The following is an 18,361-nucleotide window of genomic DNA, read 5'->3' as shown; positions in this document are numbered from 1 at the left end:
TACATCCAGTACATCACTCTTACCATGGAGAAATCCCATGCCTCCTGCACCACCTACGCCAGTTGCAACGGCCCCCAGCACACCATCCTTACCATAGAGAGACCCCACCCCCGCTGCACCTGCACCACCAACACCAGATACATCCAGTACATCATCCTTACCATGGAGAAATCCCATGCCTCCTGCACCACCTACGCCAGCACCAGCTCCACTCAGCATACCATCCTTACCATAGAGAGACCCCATGCCCCTGATGCCAGCTCCATCAACACCAGCACTGGTTGTACCTAGCAGAGCATCCTGGCCATGAAGAGACCCCAGGCCTCCCACACCAACAAAACCAGCACTAGCTGCACCAGCACCAGTCCAGGTTCTCCCTGGCAAACCATCTTCACCACAAAGATGCCCTCCACCTCCCATATCTCTTAGCTCAACCCCAGCGGCACCAGCTTTACTTAGCTTACTGTCCCTACTGTAGAGAGACCCTATCCCCCCTGACCCACCTCCACTAGCACTGCCAGCACCCATAACACCTAACACACCATCCTTACTATGAAGAGTGCCCATTCCCCTTCCATCCCGTGCACCAGCACCTGCCCCAGCACTATATTCCATTCCATCTTTACCATACAGAGATCCCAGGCCGCCCAAATCTCCTTGAGCAGCACCAGCAGCATCAAAACCAACTTCACCCTGCAGACCATCCTTGCTATACAGAGAACCCTTTCCCCCTGCACCACCTGCACCAGCTGCAGTCCTGGATCCACCTACTGTGCCCCTGCCACTTTGGAGCAACCCCATACCTGTTTTGTCACCGACAGGACTGGCTCCACCAGTACCAGCCATGGCTCCAGCTACTTTACCACCCTCAGCTTGCAGGACCCCTAGTCCCCCTGCACCACTTCCTACTCCCTCACCAGTGCCACTAGCCCCTAACATATGACCTCTGTCATAGGAAGAACCTGTGACCCCTGAACCACCTAAGCCAGCACCCAGCACACCATCCTTACCATAGAGAGACCCCATACCCCCTAATCCAGAACCAGCTTGACTCCAAATACCACCTTCACTAGAGAGAGACCCCATTCCTTCTACATCACCTTGACCAGAGCCACCAGTAACACCAGCAACAGCTCTGTCTTTTGCACTGTCTTTACTATAAGGAGCACCCACTACATGCTCACAACCTGCACTGGCACCATCAACACTGAATTGACCACCACCAGCCCTACCAGACAGAGCACCAATGCCACCTGCTGTGGCTCCGCTTAGCATAGAATCTTTGCCAGAAAAAGCACCGCTATTCCCTGCACCACCAGTACCCACACTACCCACAATGGCACTGTCTTCCATACCAGGAGACCACTCTGAACCACATAAGCCACTACCAGTAACACCAGCATGAGCTCCACCTAGCACAGCATCCTTGCCATGAGGAATACCCATTCCTGCAGCACCTGCTGATCCAGCCCCTGCGCCAGGTCCACCTAATCTATAATCCTGCCCATAGAGCAACCCCATTCTCCCTGGACCTGCTGGCCCACCACCAACGCTGGCTCCACCCAACATGGCATCTTTGCTGGAGAAAGCACCCATGCTGCCAGCACCTCCTACTCCCTCACCAGTGCCACTAACCCCTAATATATGACCTCTGTCATAGGAAGAACCTGTAAGCCCTGAACCACCTAAGCCAGCACCACAACTAGTTCCACTTAAGGCAGCATCCTTACCAAAGAGGGATCCTAGGGCCTCTGCTCCTCGAAATCCAGCATGGCCACCAGCACCAACACCTCCTAACATAGCGTCTTTGCCATGGGGAGAACTGAACCCTCCTGAGCCTCCTAATGCAGCGCTAACACCTTCTAGCATGGACTCTCTCTCACCCAGAGAACTCAGCTCCCCTGTCCCCCCTAACCTGCCGCCACCACCAGCAGATGATCGGCCAACCATAGAATCCTTGTCAAGTAAAGAACCCAACAAATCTGCCCCTCCTATTCCTGCTCCACCTAGCTTAGACTCCTTCCCATAAAGAGAAGCCCTAACCCCTTCTCCAGCTAATCTACCACTACTATCAGAGTCGCCTAACTTTGACTCCTGGCCATAAATCTCTCTCATATAGCCTCCTTCATCACCAGGAAATCCGCCAATATTACTTGCATTTTCCATTAAGTTTCCATCTATCCCTACTGCAGAAAACTGCCCTGTCCCCATCTTTCCATCTCTGCTGCCAGCAGCCAGCCCATCTTGTCCCAAATATCCATGTCTTCCATCAGCACCCATTGAGGAGCTGTAACGTCCTTTGCTGTCATCTAGGCCACTTCCATATAGTCCATCTTTGTCTATGACAGTGTCTCTAAAGTGATCTTTGTCCCCAGGACCTTCTCCTTGTCGAAGCTTCTTAACACTTTCTTTATCAGATAACATATCCATCTGCCGTCCCTTTTTATCCGTTTCATCTCCTTCAACCTGTCTTCTCTTTCCTCTGGCAGCTGTATTGTAGATGTGGTGTTTGTTGATTGTAAAATAAATCATTTACAGGGGGAAAAAGAAGCAGCAAAGAGTGAATAAAGAGCTAAAGTAATACACGGGTAATCAAAAAAAATGTGCACAGACTACTTTGGAATGGGATATATGTTCAAAGATGATACCATGAAAGAAAATCTTCTTTTTTGAGGATTTCAGAAGTTTGTATAATTTTTTGGCCATTCCCACTTTCAGATTTAATAATGTATTTAGAGATCATCTTTAAAAAATCCTAAGTGCAGCAGTTTAGGACTTTCTATTACAATTTTCTCTTCTTGCTCAAGTCCATATCTTCACAATAACAGTTCTCTCAATCATCTGGAAAAAGAGGACCTTTGCAATGAGCCCCAGAGGTCAACAAGTTCAAGAAGCTCAAGGAGGTCTTCAATTAATATTTTATTTTAGGGTATGGAGGTGTTTAGCCTGAGGATCATCAGACTTAACCCAACTAGCATTGTAGGTGCTGGTCTATGGAATGGGGCTGGGGGTTGTTAGCAGGAAAGGGCTGGCTGTTGACAAGAAGGGAAAGAACCCCTTTAAAATCTGCTATGGCACTTGAAGCTGAATATTCAATGCTCTTCTCAACTTTCTATGCCTGGTCCCCTGCCCAGACCCTTTTGCTGAGCGTCACATATTTCACTTGGGGAATTATTTTGGAATCTCATCCAGGCTAATCTGGACAGCCACTAAGGAGAGAGACTCCTTGGGAAATAAAAAGCACAGGAAGAAAGTTGCTGAGAGTCATCTGCCTGCAGCCAGCTGCCAAGGGCTGCGAACTAAAGCAAACTCACAGAGATCAGTGTTGGACAACTAAGAAGCACCAGTTTCCAGCAGTCACCAGCAGCCATTGGAGACGAGTGGCCCTGTAAGGCTGTTAGCAGTTCTGACTGTTATCCTAGGGACATACTAAACTAAGGGCTCTGTTTCCTACCACAAAGTGTGATGGAGCTGGAATGAAAAGCTGGTTCAGGCTGTGTTCAATTTAACAAGAAGCCTTGCCTATAAACTAACCATAGGCCTCTGGCTGGATAGTATCAATAGAATAAGCTGCTTTGAGGGAGGCCTAAAAAAATGGTTGGACTTGCTGATACAGGTATCCTAAGATAGTCTTAAATCCTTGAAATGGCCTGGTTTTAAGTGGGTATTTGTGCCCACCAGCTGAGGATGGACTAGTCATCAGCCAACCTGTCATGAAAGGTTGAAGTGGTACCAGAGATCCACGGGCATTTTCTATCCTGCACCTGGCCTTCTCCAGGAGTTACAGAATCAAATGTATATGCAGAAGCTAAAAATCCCCATCCTGGAGGGAAGAGGGGAGGGGACATCAGAGCAGACTGCCAACAACTCCTCACCCTTTGCATCCCCTATCAAAACCATGAGGTCCCATGCACTTCTGCACCTCTTCCACCAAGTGGGGCCTCTGGGAGAAGGGAAGTGGAGCACTCAGGGGAGTGTTCACTGACAGTCAGCTCTTCTTCCCACTCTTGCACCTGCAGAAATTTTGAAGTGCTCTAGCTGGGATGGGGGAAGTGGGATGCAACAGGAGACTGTGCATCTTTCTGCCACTGAAACACTCCAAGCACCTGCACTTCAAAGCTCTTTAAATGTTACATCTGTCCCGACTCTAAGGCACAATATTTTGTTAAAGTACATCATAAGCAAGTAAAACTGAAACGAAGGGAAGAATAGATTTTCACTTACATTCCACCAAAAGGCAGGCGCTAGAGGAGCAGATGCCAGTATCAAGAGTATAAGTGCCTTTGTCAGCCGGCTGCACATTTTTGATCATCAGCTTGTGGTTCAAGCCATCAGAGGAGACAGAGATTTCATACTTGTCATTATTGTCAATGGGATTGTTTGTGTGTAACCACATGGCATCATAACAGGGGCTGCATAGGCTGCACTCAAAGACAGCATTTTCTTTCTCAGAGCAACACACCTCACTGAGCGGGTGCTCAAATGTGACAGGAATTGCTGTAATGGCAAAGCAAAAGCTATTAGGCACATGGGCATCTCATGTCTTCTAGGAAGAAAAGCTTTGTTGGAGTGGAAGAAGCCTCTTCAGGTCTGTGAAGCTGTGCAATAAGAAGGCTACATGTCCCCCAACAAGCCATTTACTTTTATTTTTTACCTGCAGGGGTGCCACTAAACATATCCAGAAGCAGTATGGTGGTGTTTCCCTCCTATTGGAGGTCAATATGGAAAATTATCATCATGGGGCAGCTGCAAGTTGCCAGTCCCTCCGTAAGGCCTCTGTGGTCTGATGTTCCCCACAAGAAACAGAAAGAGAGGCCACTCCTGTCCCCAAAGGCCAAGTTCAGACTACATTTGTTTCCTTATAAAGACTGAACTGACAGCATAAGAAATGGTCTCTTCAAGTGTGGATCGAGGGCCCCAATGTTAAGGAAGAAGCAGGGAAGAGAGGATTGCTGCTTGTTTCACCAGAACTAAATTTACTTATTATTTATAGAAAGACGTAACAAAAGAAAGGCCAAATGGAAGAAAGAAAGGTTTGAAATCAATGAGCTTTGGCTGAAGTAGAAAAAAAGGAAATCTCGAGAGGCATACCCATGCCTATTTCTGTGCAATTCAAAAATACGCTTTTGCATTTATGATTCAGCTAGTTACTTATTACTGTGCCAACTGAACACATTGCAATCAGTAATGGACTGGAGCCTTCAAAGCACCCCTTTGAACTGAGGGACTATTTACCAGTTTTTACAGCTGGGAACTAAGACACAATATAGGTTAAGTGACATGTATAAGATCCTTCTGGAGTCTGCATTGAGCTGAGAATTGAACTTACCCCTCCCAAGATGCAGTCCACTGCCCCCTCCATTCATGCAGCTTTCCTACCCTTTCTCATCCTGTCCTAATGTGTTGTCAGAACATTAAAGCTCTTGTTTCAGCAGACAAAAGCAAAAACTTCAGTGGCCATTGGGCTTTCCCAATGAATTTTGGATTTGATCTCATATTAGATTTCCTGCCAAAAGTGAGTTCTTATCACAGCCATACAAAATGCATATTCAGAAAGCTCAGCTCCTTACAGTCAACTTCCAGCTCAGTTGAAAAGACATCTATATCTTCTACTTTCAGCTGGTACACACCCGCATCTTCTGGCTTCAGGTCATTGATGATGAAACTGTACTTTTTCCCTACCTGTTTCAGGCAGTGTTTTATGTTGTCATCGTTTAATCCATAATTGATCATCTCACCATCCTACGGGAAGAAAAGATTCAGTCCGCCGGGCTACAGCAATGCAATGGTCAGCCTGTGCTCACTCTGAATTCTTAAATACAACATGCTAATGTGCACAGCTCAGTCTCTAACATAGGAAAACTCCAGATGTCCAAGTCACTTCAAACATGTTAGGTCAAACACATGCTTGGCAGAACTCTGATGTTACAGCAGGCATGGCTACAGACGGTGGGCACTTAGAAAATCGATTTCACAATCAGTCTTATACAGACCCTCCCTCTTGAATGAAAAAAATAATTTTATCTGCCCAACTCCCACAGGACTTTGAGGCTTGATTAATTAGTTTCTTTGTAATTTTTAATATGCAAACTGCTCCTGTTGCACAGATTTTCTCATAGTATGGACCACCTCCTCAAGCATGGAATTGCTTGTAGGCTGACCATCCTTCTATGTGTGTCATATACAGTGTGCTTCCTCCAGTTTGGGAAGACACAAACCATTGTCCCCACCAACTTGATACACAGATTCATAAATGTTAAGGATAGAAGAAAGCATCAGACCATCTCCTCTGAGCTTCTACATAATGAGAATTTAGGTGACGAGAACATTTTCCCAAGCACTCTAGGCTTGAGCCAAACATCTTTTCTTTTATTTAAGCATATATTCCAGCAAGTTACCCAGCCTTGATCTCAAGACTTCAAGAGATGGAATTTCACCTTTCCCTTGTGCATTTGTTCCAAAGTTCAGTCACCCTTACTGTTAAAAAAAAACATGTGCTATATATAGAGATACACATACTCCTGTACTCCTACTCACTGTTTCCTGGTTTATATATCCAAGGATCATATTAGTACTTTTGTTACAATGTCATACTGGTAGTGGATTTGCACTATATCAATAAAGCAGCTAGAGAAACTGCTTAGGTATGAAAGACATATTAGGAAAATACTGACTATGGTGTAATGCGTTCCTCAATGCTGTGTGTAGCAGCAGCAGCGAGGAAGCCTTCAGCACTATGTGACTGCTCAGATCTCCACAGATGACCAGCATATTCTCTTTGGCTCACCAGTAATCTATGGACCATGGCTTGTGAAGCTCTGTAATTAGGCATATTTTGAGAAACGTTTTCAAAGGAAGATAAGCTATACAGGGATATAATGACTGTTGAAATAAATCAGACTAGTCTGACTTTTTGATTTGAGTCTCCAAACAGCAATCATGGCTTGCCTCTTGCCTGAAGAAACAAGACATTTTCAAGCAAAACCCTAAAAAACCTAAACATTTCCACTTTATTTGAACCCCGCAAAGAGGGTTGGATGAAAGTCCAATATCAGTTTTGCTCCTTAATGCAGCAGCAGAGCTAACAGAAGGGCACTTTCTAAGGCGATACTTGTCTCCTCTTGATCGCTGCCTAGTAAATCAGAAATATCACATATCTAAGTCTCTCTTTGGCTTGATCAAGCCTGCCCATCTCTACCTTACCTTGTATAAGTAAATTCTGGTTTGGGGATCTTTCAGGTCCATCTCTAGATCAAACATAGCATTTCCCTCCTTGTTGACCTTGACGTGTCTCAGGTTTCTGATACTGTTGATATACTGCGAAGAACAGATACAAGCACATGGTACGTGATGGGGCTGGCTTTGATAGAGCTCCCATCAACCTGGTGTAGATTTGTTCACTATTTCATCAGTGTAGAAAAGAGGAACAGCACTAATTCTCAGTTGTTTTGCTCTGGTAGACAAGTGGATTGTATATGCCATCCCTCTGGGTCTTTCATACACTAAACAGTCATTACTGGTCCAAGTTTCTAACATATCTGTCCATGTTAGAAAACCTAAATTCTATATTTGAATGTTGAAATCAGCACTTCGGTGGTACTCATTGTAACCACCCAAATATAGAATACAGCTCCAAGGTTTAAAAAATGGGATCTTTAGGCCCAGTTCTACCAATATATTCAAAAGAAGTAAGTGTAAACAACAAGAATTACAGCCATATTAGACTGGAGTTGAGCCTTCTCTGTTTTTTTGATCCCAGGGTAAGATGTTCAGAAATACCAAGGACCTTAGATCCCATTTTCAAAAAGTGACTTAGGGCCAGATCCAAACCGATCTTGAAGATGCCTCCCCTTAGGTACCACAGTACCTAAATGCTAAGCATCTTGCCCTAGGAGAACAATCTAAATTGACAGATTAGGCATCCAAGTTCCCAGCAGGTACTAAAAACCCTCTCAGAAGAGTGTCCTCATTACTGGTCACAAAAGATGCACTCACTTGTTCTCCTTTTGCCCCTATAAACATTGCACTCTTGGCAGTACAGTTGCCTAGCTTGAACAGAAAAGAGGATGACTCCACCTGGCCTAGTAGTTAGGGCACTCTCCTATGAGGTGGAAGATATATGTTTGAACCCCTTCAGGTTAAAAAAAGGCCTAGAAGCCAGGTCTCTCACATCCAGGACAAGTGCTCTAACCAGTAGGTTAGTGGACAAGAAGTGGATTCCTCCTTCTCTAGTAGCTGTGCAACTACATGCATGCTATTAGTGTGCCACCACAGGTGGACTTCTATTCCTCTCAGGTTGTCTAAGCAGACATTTTTAGTCATCCATATGGCAGTTTTAGCACTTGTGTGCAGGTAGGAATTGTAGTCCTAGACGCATAAGCCTGCACATGTAGATGACTGCATGCATGATAGGCTATGAACTGGGCACTGGCTGTATACATACCCAGTTACACGCATGTGCTTCTTTTAAATTCATAGTGGTGTCTAAGACCTAAAAACCTAGTCAGTCTGAAATACCTGACAGGCAGATGTCAGACTCAGGAGGTGGAAGACCACTGCCCTCCCATGTTTTAACCCCAGATGGTTAGGGCATTTGGTTCAGAATCTGGATATCTCCAGACCACCCCCAGCCAGAGCGGGGTTGAATTGGGTCCCTCACACTTCCTAGCATAGTGTCCTAACCCCCACATCACAGACCAGACCAGACCATATCCAAAGCCTTTTGTAGCTGAGCCTCTGTCCCTTGCATTTACTAGAGGACAGCAGTGTAGAGGGGAGTCTCTGCCTCATGAGGAGCAAGTCTCCAGGCTAGAACCAGGCCCTCCACCCTTCCAACTGGGCAGTCGCACCACTGAGCCACAAACCCTCCGGCTTGCTCTCCTCCCTCTGGACCCAGTATCTCCCACATACCTCCCTCTCCTGGCTGACCAGGATGGTAATTTCAAAAAAAAAAGGTGAGATGGGTTTGGATAACTCCTGACCCCATGTGGTGGTGGTTAAAGTGCTGTGCTGGAAAGTCAGGGCATTTTCACACGTGCCCCGGGGGTGGCTCCAAGAGCCACTCTAATTAAAGTGCCGCAGTGTCTCATGTATCAGCATCCCAATGCTTCAAAATAGTGTTGGGGTGCTTTAACTAAAACTCGCCAAACGAGCTTTAGTTAAGGCACCCCCACCACCATTTTGAAGCATGGGGACACTGATACTTAGAGGCTGGCTGAAGCGTGCTAATTAGCTCTAATTCACTGTAATTACAGTATGTCAGAACAGCCTCCCAGTATGTCTACAGGCACCCTCAGAGACCAACATTCAGACTCCCTGTTGGGTGACAGAGGCTGAGAGCATAAGTCTCCAGCTTCCCAGGCAAATCTCTTATCTACTCAGTTACTGGGATTAAAACATGGGAATTTCCACCACCATAACCTTACTGCTGGTAAGCATGCCTAGATACGCAAGCACATAGTCATCTACATGTACAAGCTTCTGTGTCCAGCAGTAGCATTCCTACCTGAACATAAGTGCCAAAAATACCATGTAGAAAACCAAAGCAAAATGGCCACTTAGACAACCACGAAGGAACAGAATCCCTGCCAAAGAGGGCAGAGACTTAGACAAGGTTCAGGGCATCTCCCACACCAATATGGAAGCAACAGAGATTAAGCACAAGTGAGATGCCTTTGTGACCATTCTAGATTGCTTCTGAGCATGCCACCCAAGTCGATGCACTTGGGGATTTTTTCAGGCAAATGGGCAGTTCTCCAGTTCCTGGACTAGGATCAATATGGATCATTTTTTGTGCTTTAGGTGCTTAAATTCTGCCTACATCCTGTTTAGTTGCCCAAAAGGTTCATTTGTATTTAGCATTCTAAGTCTCACTGAACAGTAATGGTTTCTCAAGCTTGGCCTTACCTTGGCTTGTTTGTCCTCTTTGTCCTTCTTCATCTGCTGAAGTTTCCTTAGCATTCCACGGAAGTCAACAATTCCATACCTTAAACAAATTTTCTCATAATCCTTCTTATCTGCATGCAGCAACAATTGCCAGACCTGTTCCATGTCAATGTCCTTCTTCCGAGGAGCTTGTGGGCCTCTAAAAAACAGAAGAGGAGATAACAGGAGTTTAGATGGTGAACAGGAAGTTCTTGTTTCCCTTCATTTACCCTTCTGTCACTTTTCTTTCCCCATCATTTCTGCAGGCCACATCCCACACTAAATTGGGATGAAGCTGGTTGGGACATTTTTGGGACACACTGGGTTCCTATAGACATGCTGGGAGCTTGCTCTGACTCGCTGGAAATCCAACATGTTAGAGCAGACTCGATTAATCATGTCTGCCGGGACACGAAAACTGACAAGCTCCAGCAGCCTTCGATGTCACATGTATCAGTGTCCCCGGGCATCCCCGTGCTGAAAAAATGGCGGCGGGACACTTTGAAATAAAATATGTTCGATGAACTTTAGTTCATGGCACCCCACTGCCATTTTTTCAGCACAGAGACGCTTGGGGATGCTGATACACGTGACACGTGGGTGCTTTTAATTAGCACAGCTCACTAATTAAAGCACCCAGCACCACCTCCTAGAGCACATGTAAAAATTCCCAGTGCTCCTTAGCTGGTCAAAGGGGTTGTTGTTGAAGAATACACAGCACCTTTCTACCCATTTTCAGCCAGTCCTCTAAAAAGTTCATCCTGAGAAAGACAGATCCCTCGAGGCAGAATATTGCAATACAAGGTAACATAAGTGGTTTGCCAGCACCTCCTGCCGGAGTGAGCTAGCACCTTATCCGTATTCCCTCTAACAGAGCACTCTGATCAATCCTTATATATGGTGACTCCAAACAAATGGAAACAGGAAGGGTTGACTAGATGTTCTGTGAAGGATAAGCAGTCATCCCTGCCATACACAGGAAGCAGCTGTCTTGCCACTATCCTGCCCTGGAAACACTCACCGCTTCCTTAATAGTTTCCTGAAGTCCTGCAGCTCTTTCTTCAGGTCTACTAGAAAAAGAAATGTCATGTTAAAAAATGGAGTCACTCAACACAGCATAACCTAGAGCTAAAAGAAAAAAACCCTTTAGAAAAAAACTAAGGCAAACCTCATACAAAATACACACCGAGTGGAATGCCTCGATTTTGACGTGTTCAACCTCAAACAACTTACGGCAGTTTTGAAAAACTGGCTAAAAACTTACAGTTAAGGTTAAGGTGAACTTTAGATTTCTTTTAGTGCCTTTAAAGAACATCCTGCAGAGGACAGGTTTGATTATCCTCTCTCTCTCAAGGGTGAAATCTCACTGTCCCTCACTTGAGGACTGGATTTCTGAGTGGCAGCTCCACTATTTTCCAGCCATTTAAACACAACAGGCCCAATGTGTTTTGCACATGTAAGTCCTCTTCTTCTGGGGCCTGTAACCAACAACTGATTAAAGCATTTAAAAAACAGCTTCTTCAAAACAAAATATTGTTTACCCGCAGATGCACAGCAAGTAGGCAGAAGGATTAAAGTAAGCAAAAGTCTGTCACTTGGCTCTTGCCTAAATGTTATTCTTCCCTTGCAAGCTTTCATCAAACCAGAGAAATATAGGAAAGTAGGGCTGGAAGGAACCTCAGGAGGCCATCTAGTCCAACCCCTCGCTCAATAATCCCTATCCAAACCATCTAATACAAACCCTTGTCTGACCTATTCCTAACACTACACAATCAACCTTGTCACACCTCTACAAGGCATACTGCCCCAAAACAGCAAGAGCACCTTAACCTGCTACAGGTAAAGCAGGGGGACAAGGGCTGTCAGTGCCCCGCCACTGCAAAGGTTATTAAAATGCATTCAGGAGATCCAAAAAAGAGGGCTATCCCTTGACCATGAGGTAAAAATCCTCTCTCATCCCAAATGTGGTGATCAGTCTGACCCTGAGCAAAGCACCAAGACCTTCTAACAAGGACCCTCCAGGTTTTAGTCCCAGCAGGAGTGTTGGCGCACCCCAACCTTGGCTTCAGTCAACACCAAGAGCTTCCAAGGAAGGTGGAAAAAAACCCCTTATACCTGTAGCAACAAGAGAGGAAAAAAATTCCTTCCTGGCCCTACGTGGCAACCAGCAAAGCCCAGAAGCACGGAACAACCAAAAGCTTTCTTTCTGCTCTGCAACCTGGGGACAGCAAGCATAACTCCACACATTATAACCTCTAACAGGGTTTGATTCCTTGCAACCAAAAAGGATAATATTCAGGAGGCAGACTGAGGTGCTGATGTGATTCAGAAAAAAATAATACGAGCAGTAACTTCCATACTTACTCTCCTGAGTCTCAGTGGGGACCGGTCTCGTTTTTTTCTTAAAACCAGCTGATGAGTTGGGAGAAGAGATAGAGCAGAGAGATGTTTTAAAAAAAAAGAAAAGAAAAGAAATTAGGTAACAGTCACCATAGTGGTTAAAAGCCTTTGGTATTATATACCTGGGCAATGTTTTCAGGAACTACCCCCCAAAAGGCATGAAAGAGCCACTTGGGTTTTCACACAGGACCCTCCAATCCTACCTTGTATGATCCTGAGGCCAACAACACAGAAGGCTTCCCCATATTCATTCACAACAGAGCAGCGGTACAAATCAGCATCCGCTGCTGTGAGTTTATTTATCTGATAAAGGGGAAGACAGAAAAAGGTGGCAGCAACTTGAAGTGATGAAAATGGAGTCTCTCATCTCCAGTTGTTCCTCTCATGAAGTAACTTTAAAAGTAACACCCTAATCTTTTTGCTCCCAAGACAACCTTAAACTTTTCTTTGCTCTTGAATTGCTCCATATCACCATAGCTTACGACCCACCGAAACAACTGTGTTCCCAGGGACAAGGATGGTTGCAAAGTTTAGAATGGGATACCTGCAATTTGACCCCCAAATAGCCTCTAATACCCCATAGTTTTGTTCCTTTTATAGTTCTGGGGTCCTTACACAGATCTGCTGATGCTCTTCCATCTTGAGCTGCACCACTCGTTATGGGTACCCCACATGAATGTCTGACTGTCAATGCCCGGACCCACAGCTTCCCTAGCCTGGGTTGCTCCCTCCTCACTTGTCTGTTAAGCTGGGCTTAGTTTTCTGCAACAGTTGACCTTTACCTGAAGAATGAACTCATTTGTAACGGCATTGAAGGATGTTTGGTATTTGTCAGGATTATCCATTTCTCCTTTGTTCCGTTTCCATATCACCTCAGGTACAGGTACACCCTTGACCGCAGCCCTGAAAATGGCATTTTTACCTTTGAAGAGAGGCAAGAAATGAGTTAGGGAAGGAGGCAGGAGGTGAAGAAAAAGAGGAACAAGCAATAGGTGACCTCGCTGGTTTTCAAAAGAACTGACTTGAAGGGTAACTCTTAAATTCAGTCACTAATGAATAAGGTCTCTTGCCTATGTTTTATTTCACATCCATCTAGGAAGAAAATGCATTTAGGCTTCAACCTGTGCATTTATACTCATATCTGGGTTTCTTCCATCCCAGCATTTGTGGTGCAGAACGGAGATAATCTAGGTTTTCAGTTCAAGTCCAACCTAAATTGTTTCCATGTTAGTAATGGCTCAGATTTTTAAAGGAGTATAGTTGTTTGAAAATGTATTATTATAAAATGATAGCTAACTAATTTATTATAAAATGAGTATGTAATATTTATATATTATGTAAGGCTTATTATATACATTACATCAGCAGTTCTCAAGCACAGTGCCTTGGTTCACACCACTCTTTGTCTGACTTGCCCTCATTCACTGACAAGGCTTAGCATATCCCTGAATACAAGCAGATCTAAGATTTTGAAAGGGGGTGCAGATGGTGTGGTGCATCATCATGTATAACACAACACACATTTTTATCCAAGTAAAAAGAAACTAGAGGCTTTACTAATATGCAAGGGACTAGGGCCATATTATTCATCTTAAGATCAAAGCAAGACCAAATATAACTTTATTAGAATACAAACTAATTAGCTATATCATCCATTAGGTATAAAAAAAACCAACAAAACTAGGAAAAAATAATCAAAAGATGTTGTTTCTTTAGTTCAGCTGCCATTAGAATTAAAATGTTCATCTCTTTCAGATTCATAAAATAGCCTCCTTGAGCATGTTGATAGTGCATCCAAAGTTTTAAAGTTATTTCCACATCTGCTTTGATGTTCCCCTTGAGTTAATGGTTTCACATCTGAATGAATGATTTCATATAGAGTTAAAAACAATCTGTAGGGCTGTGAAATAGGAGCAACATTAAGAGAAGCAGCTAACAGGACAGCAGAATTGCAGTAGAACGGACAGCTTAATGAGTTGAACATCAAGACCACTAAAAAAAGAGAGAGGGCCACTAACACTTGTGGAAGGAAGAATTTAGAGCAGGGGCGGGCAAAATGGCAGATCTGGTTGTCGGCTGGACTCCATTTCCCAGCAACCCCTGCCTGCGACGGCAGCCAGTTGTCATGGAGCCCCAGTGATAGCACAGGGCCAGGGTTTCCATGGAGACCAGCCCCAGCAGCACTGGCAGGGCATCAGGAGCTGCTCCATGGATGGGGCTGGGATCCTGCAGTGGTCACAGTGTGGTCCAGAGCTGGGGCAGAGCCATGATCTGCTACCCGCATGCAAGATCCCAGCCCTGAAGCAGCTCCCCACCCACTGCTCCATGGAAACCAGGGCAGGGGCTGCTGGGAAATGGAATATGCCAGGGGCCCAATCTGGTAGATTATAATGAGCCATAAAATCAAGTGACTCCCTCACTGCTACCTGAATAGAAATGCTGCTGCCACTGTCAGGCAGTTAAGTTTTGAACTTTGGATGGGACAGGAATCAAAGATGGGGTACAGCCTGCACCCCGCTCCCCAGATTCACCCCGGTCCTAAAAGAAGGCATCAATGGTTTCCATCACCCCTGCTTTAATGAAGGTTTAATCTGAATACTTAGGGTTTTTTTAAAAATACTTTAGCTCAACATACAAGGAAACCAATGAAAGCAAACCATCTCAAGTTGTTGAATCTTCTGCGTGCAAAATATTTGCAGAGTCCACCTGATTCTGTTTCTACAGTATGAGCCAAATTCTTACTACAGTGGTATAAAACCTGGGTGACACCATCAGTAGGCTTACTCTTGATTTGCACCAATGCAAATTATGCCTTAGCTAGCTACATGAGGAATGTTTACTGATGCAACTAAATCTATATTTAAATAGACACTTTCTCATGTTGGCAAGACCTGGGATCAAGAATCCAGCATTGTGAAATTATCTATTTCTTAAACGAGTCTCACCTTCCTGCAATGTCAGAGTGATGGGCTTTCGCTCAAAGTCAGGAGTACAACATCCTGTCGGAATATTATCAACAAATTGTTGGATGGTCACCCCAGGGATGGAAGATTTCTTAACAGATTTCACTAGAGGAAAAGAACAAAAATAGTAAGCATCTAAATTCAAATATTTATCTATAAATACAGTAAAATTGGTTAATTTACCTTCCAGGGGCATTGGTTAATGGTAACTAATTATTGTGAGGGACTAATCATCAGCAGTAAGCCATTTTCATCTTGCTGTGAGCTGTATTTTGCATGCCATATCAAAACACAGTAAAATGTTTTTTGATATTTATAATGAAGAAAATATATATATTACAAAAATGTTGAGTGCAAGCTATATACCCCCTAACTTGTTGTCTGAGAATTATATGATTACACCACTACATACTTAACATACAAATCTTCTAGAAAAATTGAGTGCACACTACATAAAGTTTTATGACTATGAAGGAATAAAATAGTCAGTCAAAGACTTCTGCTCTGCACACCCAAAAGTGAAGATAATTCTGCAAAATAGAGTGGCTTATTATCTATGTCTTGCTGAGCCAAGAAAGGCTGAGGAGTATCCAATATTTTATGAGCATCAGCTAGCTTGAGAGATGCTATGGAGGGTATAGGTCCTTTTCAGTACCTTTTCAGTAGACTACATTTTCAGGAGCAAACTCAACTGTGATTTAGTATGTGTATACATTTGGAAATGACTAATTACACTGTGATGAATTAGCCAGAGTACAAACCAATAAGATTTATGCACCAAATACCCATGTTTTCTTGTGCACCATACAATGCCCCAAGTAAGACATGCACCTTTTTTGGGGGGGGAAGGCAGAATGAAGAAAAAAAAGATTTTTCCAGTTATGGTTGTATGAGGACAGAGCCTAATCTTCAGCTCATTCACCCTCCTTTTTTGGCTCAGGTAACAGCTGCAGTTTTTAACTCTTTCACAGCTGAATTGTAAACAGGTCTTGGCTACCCAGCCAAAAGCTGAAGCTGTAGCTGCTACTGAAGACTGAACTCTATAGGTAAATAAGTAAAGCTCGGATTTTGAAAACAGCTAAAACACTCTGCAGGGCTGTGGAAAAGGAAAAGAGAGACCAGGACAACAAACAGGCAACAAAATTGCTGAAGAAAGAATAGCTTCATTAGTGGACTATTAAAAAGGAGAGAGGTTTGTTGTTTTGGTTTTTTTTTACCACCTCCAGAGCGAAGAGTCATCACCAAAAATCAGGTAGATTATAACGAGCCATGAAATCAATTGACTTCCTCAGTGCTGCCTGAATAGAAATACCATTGCAGCTGTTGGACGGTTTATTTTAAACTCTGGGTGGAGCAGGAATCAAAGGGGGTGGGATTATACCACTGCCACCCCTCTGCATCTCCCCCTCCCTTCATGCAGAGGTTGCAGGGAAAAGGAGGAAAAGAAGCAACAGCCTTTGGTATTATATAGTTTCTCCATGCTTATAGTTTCTCCATACTTCTACCCCATGTCAGCTACTCTGCAGTAACCATTTGTGTGCTTGATCCCACGCAGCAGCTAGCGAAAGCTACACTGCAGAAGTTTAATTCCATTTTTTTAGGAGGTAAAGTGCCCTGCTTTAACTTCTACTTACTGTAGGACAGGGGTGGCCAACCTGAGGCTCTTCAGAAGTTAATATGCATTTCTTTGAATCTTTGCACAAGCACACGATGTGGCGTAACAGCTATGGAAGCTGGTCACCATGTGCTTGTGCAAAGATTCAAAGATTAACTTCTGAAGAGCTGCATGTGGCTCTGGAGCCGCAGGTTGGCCACCCCTGCTCTAGGATAAAAACAGACACCAGGTACTGACAGATGACATTCTGTTGTGCAATTGGCCACTGAAACTGCTCTACAACTGTGCACTGACAGAAGTGCACAGCAGCAGAGCACTTTAAAAAGTGCCCAATCACACAACAAATGAACCCTCAGGTTTAGATGAAGGAGTTCCAAAGCACAGTGCCTCATTAATGTCTGTTAGTGCACACTGGGAGCAAGGCTGGGTTGAAGCAGCACGACCCCATCCCCAGTGCTGTCTTCAGAATGGGAGGGGGGAAATGGAGCAACAGAGCTTCGTCTGGAGTTTGCTCAGATGGCGCTGGAGAGTGAGACAAGTATATTGAAGCCTCCTGAGCTGGGGGCAGGGCTAAGGGAGAGAGGCTGTAGACGCACAACCTCTTTCACTAGATCGACTCCAAAATGAAGGTTAGTCACCCACCCTCCTAGTCCAACAGTGAACATCTGTTGGGTCAGAAGACTCTGTCTAACTTATGGCACTTTCTGTGAAGCACCATGAGTTAGACCAAGGAGCTGCACATCTGTCAGTGCCCAAAATTACCACAGATCAGTTAGCAGAGGATAAATTCCTGCCATTTTTTTCTCACTGTAACTTTATTATATTTTATTTCTACTCTTAGTATGACTGCGTGCCGCATCCAGCCCTAATGGTTTCTACTCTCAGCCCCAGGTCCTCTAGGCACTACCCTGATACAAATGCATCATTACAGAAGCTGGAGCAACAAAGATCAGATGTAGATTCAGATTTTCCCAAAGTTAGAGACATTGAAATCCTCAATATTGTTTTGATCCACTGTAAATCTAGGGGCCAGGTACCTTGTAAGGGCATGTGTAGACGAAACAGGCGCCCTAAATTAAAGAGGTTGGTTTTTAAATACACCATTTCAATTTAGGGCCCTTTAAACCCCCGTGTCATGCACACACCCACTTACCTGCCTCTCCAGCAGCGTGGAGGAGAGGGCAAGCTGCTGGTGGGCAGAGTGGTCCCTGGGCTGCAGGGGGAGTGGTGCTTCTCTCCATGGCAGCAGCATCCCCACCTCCCAGGCAGCACCGTTCACAGGTACCTGGCTCAGGCAGTCCCAGGAGGCACTGCAGCCACAGAGGGAAGCACCAGGCTCCTGGACAGCTCAGGCCAGCAGGCAGGCTCAAGGAAAGAAAAAAAAAAAAAGATTTTTTTTTTCTTGGACGGAGCCTGCCTTCCCAGGCTGCTGCCAGGCTGCCTGTACAGGCTTTCTCTA

The 18,361-nt window shown here is 44.6% G+C and overlaps 1 protein-coding gene across 3 annotated transcripts in view; it reads right to left on the bottom strand.

Moving 5' to 3' along the window:
* Positions 1-18,361, bottom strand: part of IGFN1 (immunoglobulin-like and fibronectin type III domain containing 1) — a 61,199-nt gene that overhangs the window by 28,530 nt on the left and 14,308 nt on the right. The window contains exons 3-13 of one of the 3 annotated variants that reach the window (XM_019546320.1): positions 15,270-15,392; positions 13,107-13,246; positions 12,528-12,627; positions 12,289-12,336; positions 10,946-10,994; positions 9,907-10,084; positions 7,204-7,317; positions 5,571-5,742; positions 4,225-4,497; positions 1,686-2,489; positions 54-980 (exon numbers count right to left, since the gene is read on the bottom strand). In XM_019546320.1, coding sequence (XP_019401865.1) covers positions 54-980; positions 1,686-2,489; positions 4,225-4,497; positions 5,571-5,742; positions 7,204-7,317; positions 9,907-10,084; positions 10,946-10,994; positions 12,289-12,336; positions 12,528-12,627; positions 13,107-13,246; positions 15,270-15,392 — 2,928 coding nt within the window. Of the gene's footprint in view, positions 1-53; positions 2,490-4,224; positions 4,498-5,570; positions 5,743-7,203; positions 7,318-9,906; positions 10,085-10,945; positions 10,995-12,288; positions 12,337-12,527; positions 12,628-13,106; positions 13,247-15,269; positions 15,393-18,361 lie in introns of all 3 variants that reach the window. The other 2 variants (XM_019546318.1, XM_019546319.1) reach the window with 2 other exon arrangements.

Source organism: Crocodylus porosus, unplaced genomic scaffold, assembly GCF_001723895.1.
Source record: "Crocodylus porosus isolate Cpor-Errol unplaced genomic scaffold, CroPor_comp1, whole genome shotgun sequence".
Taxonomy (NCBI): domain Eukaryota; kingdom Metazoa; phylum Chordata; order Crocodylia; family Crocodylidae; genus Crocodylus; species Crocodylus porosus.
The sequence above is the reverse complement of the archived record's forward strand: the minus strand, read 5'-3'. Positions and strand labels throughout refer to the sequence as shown.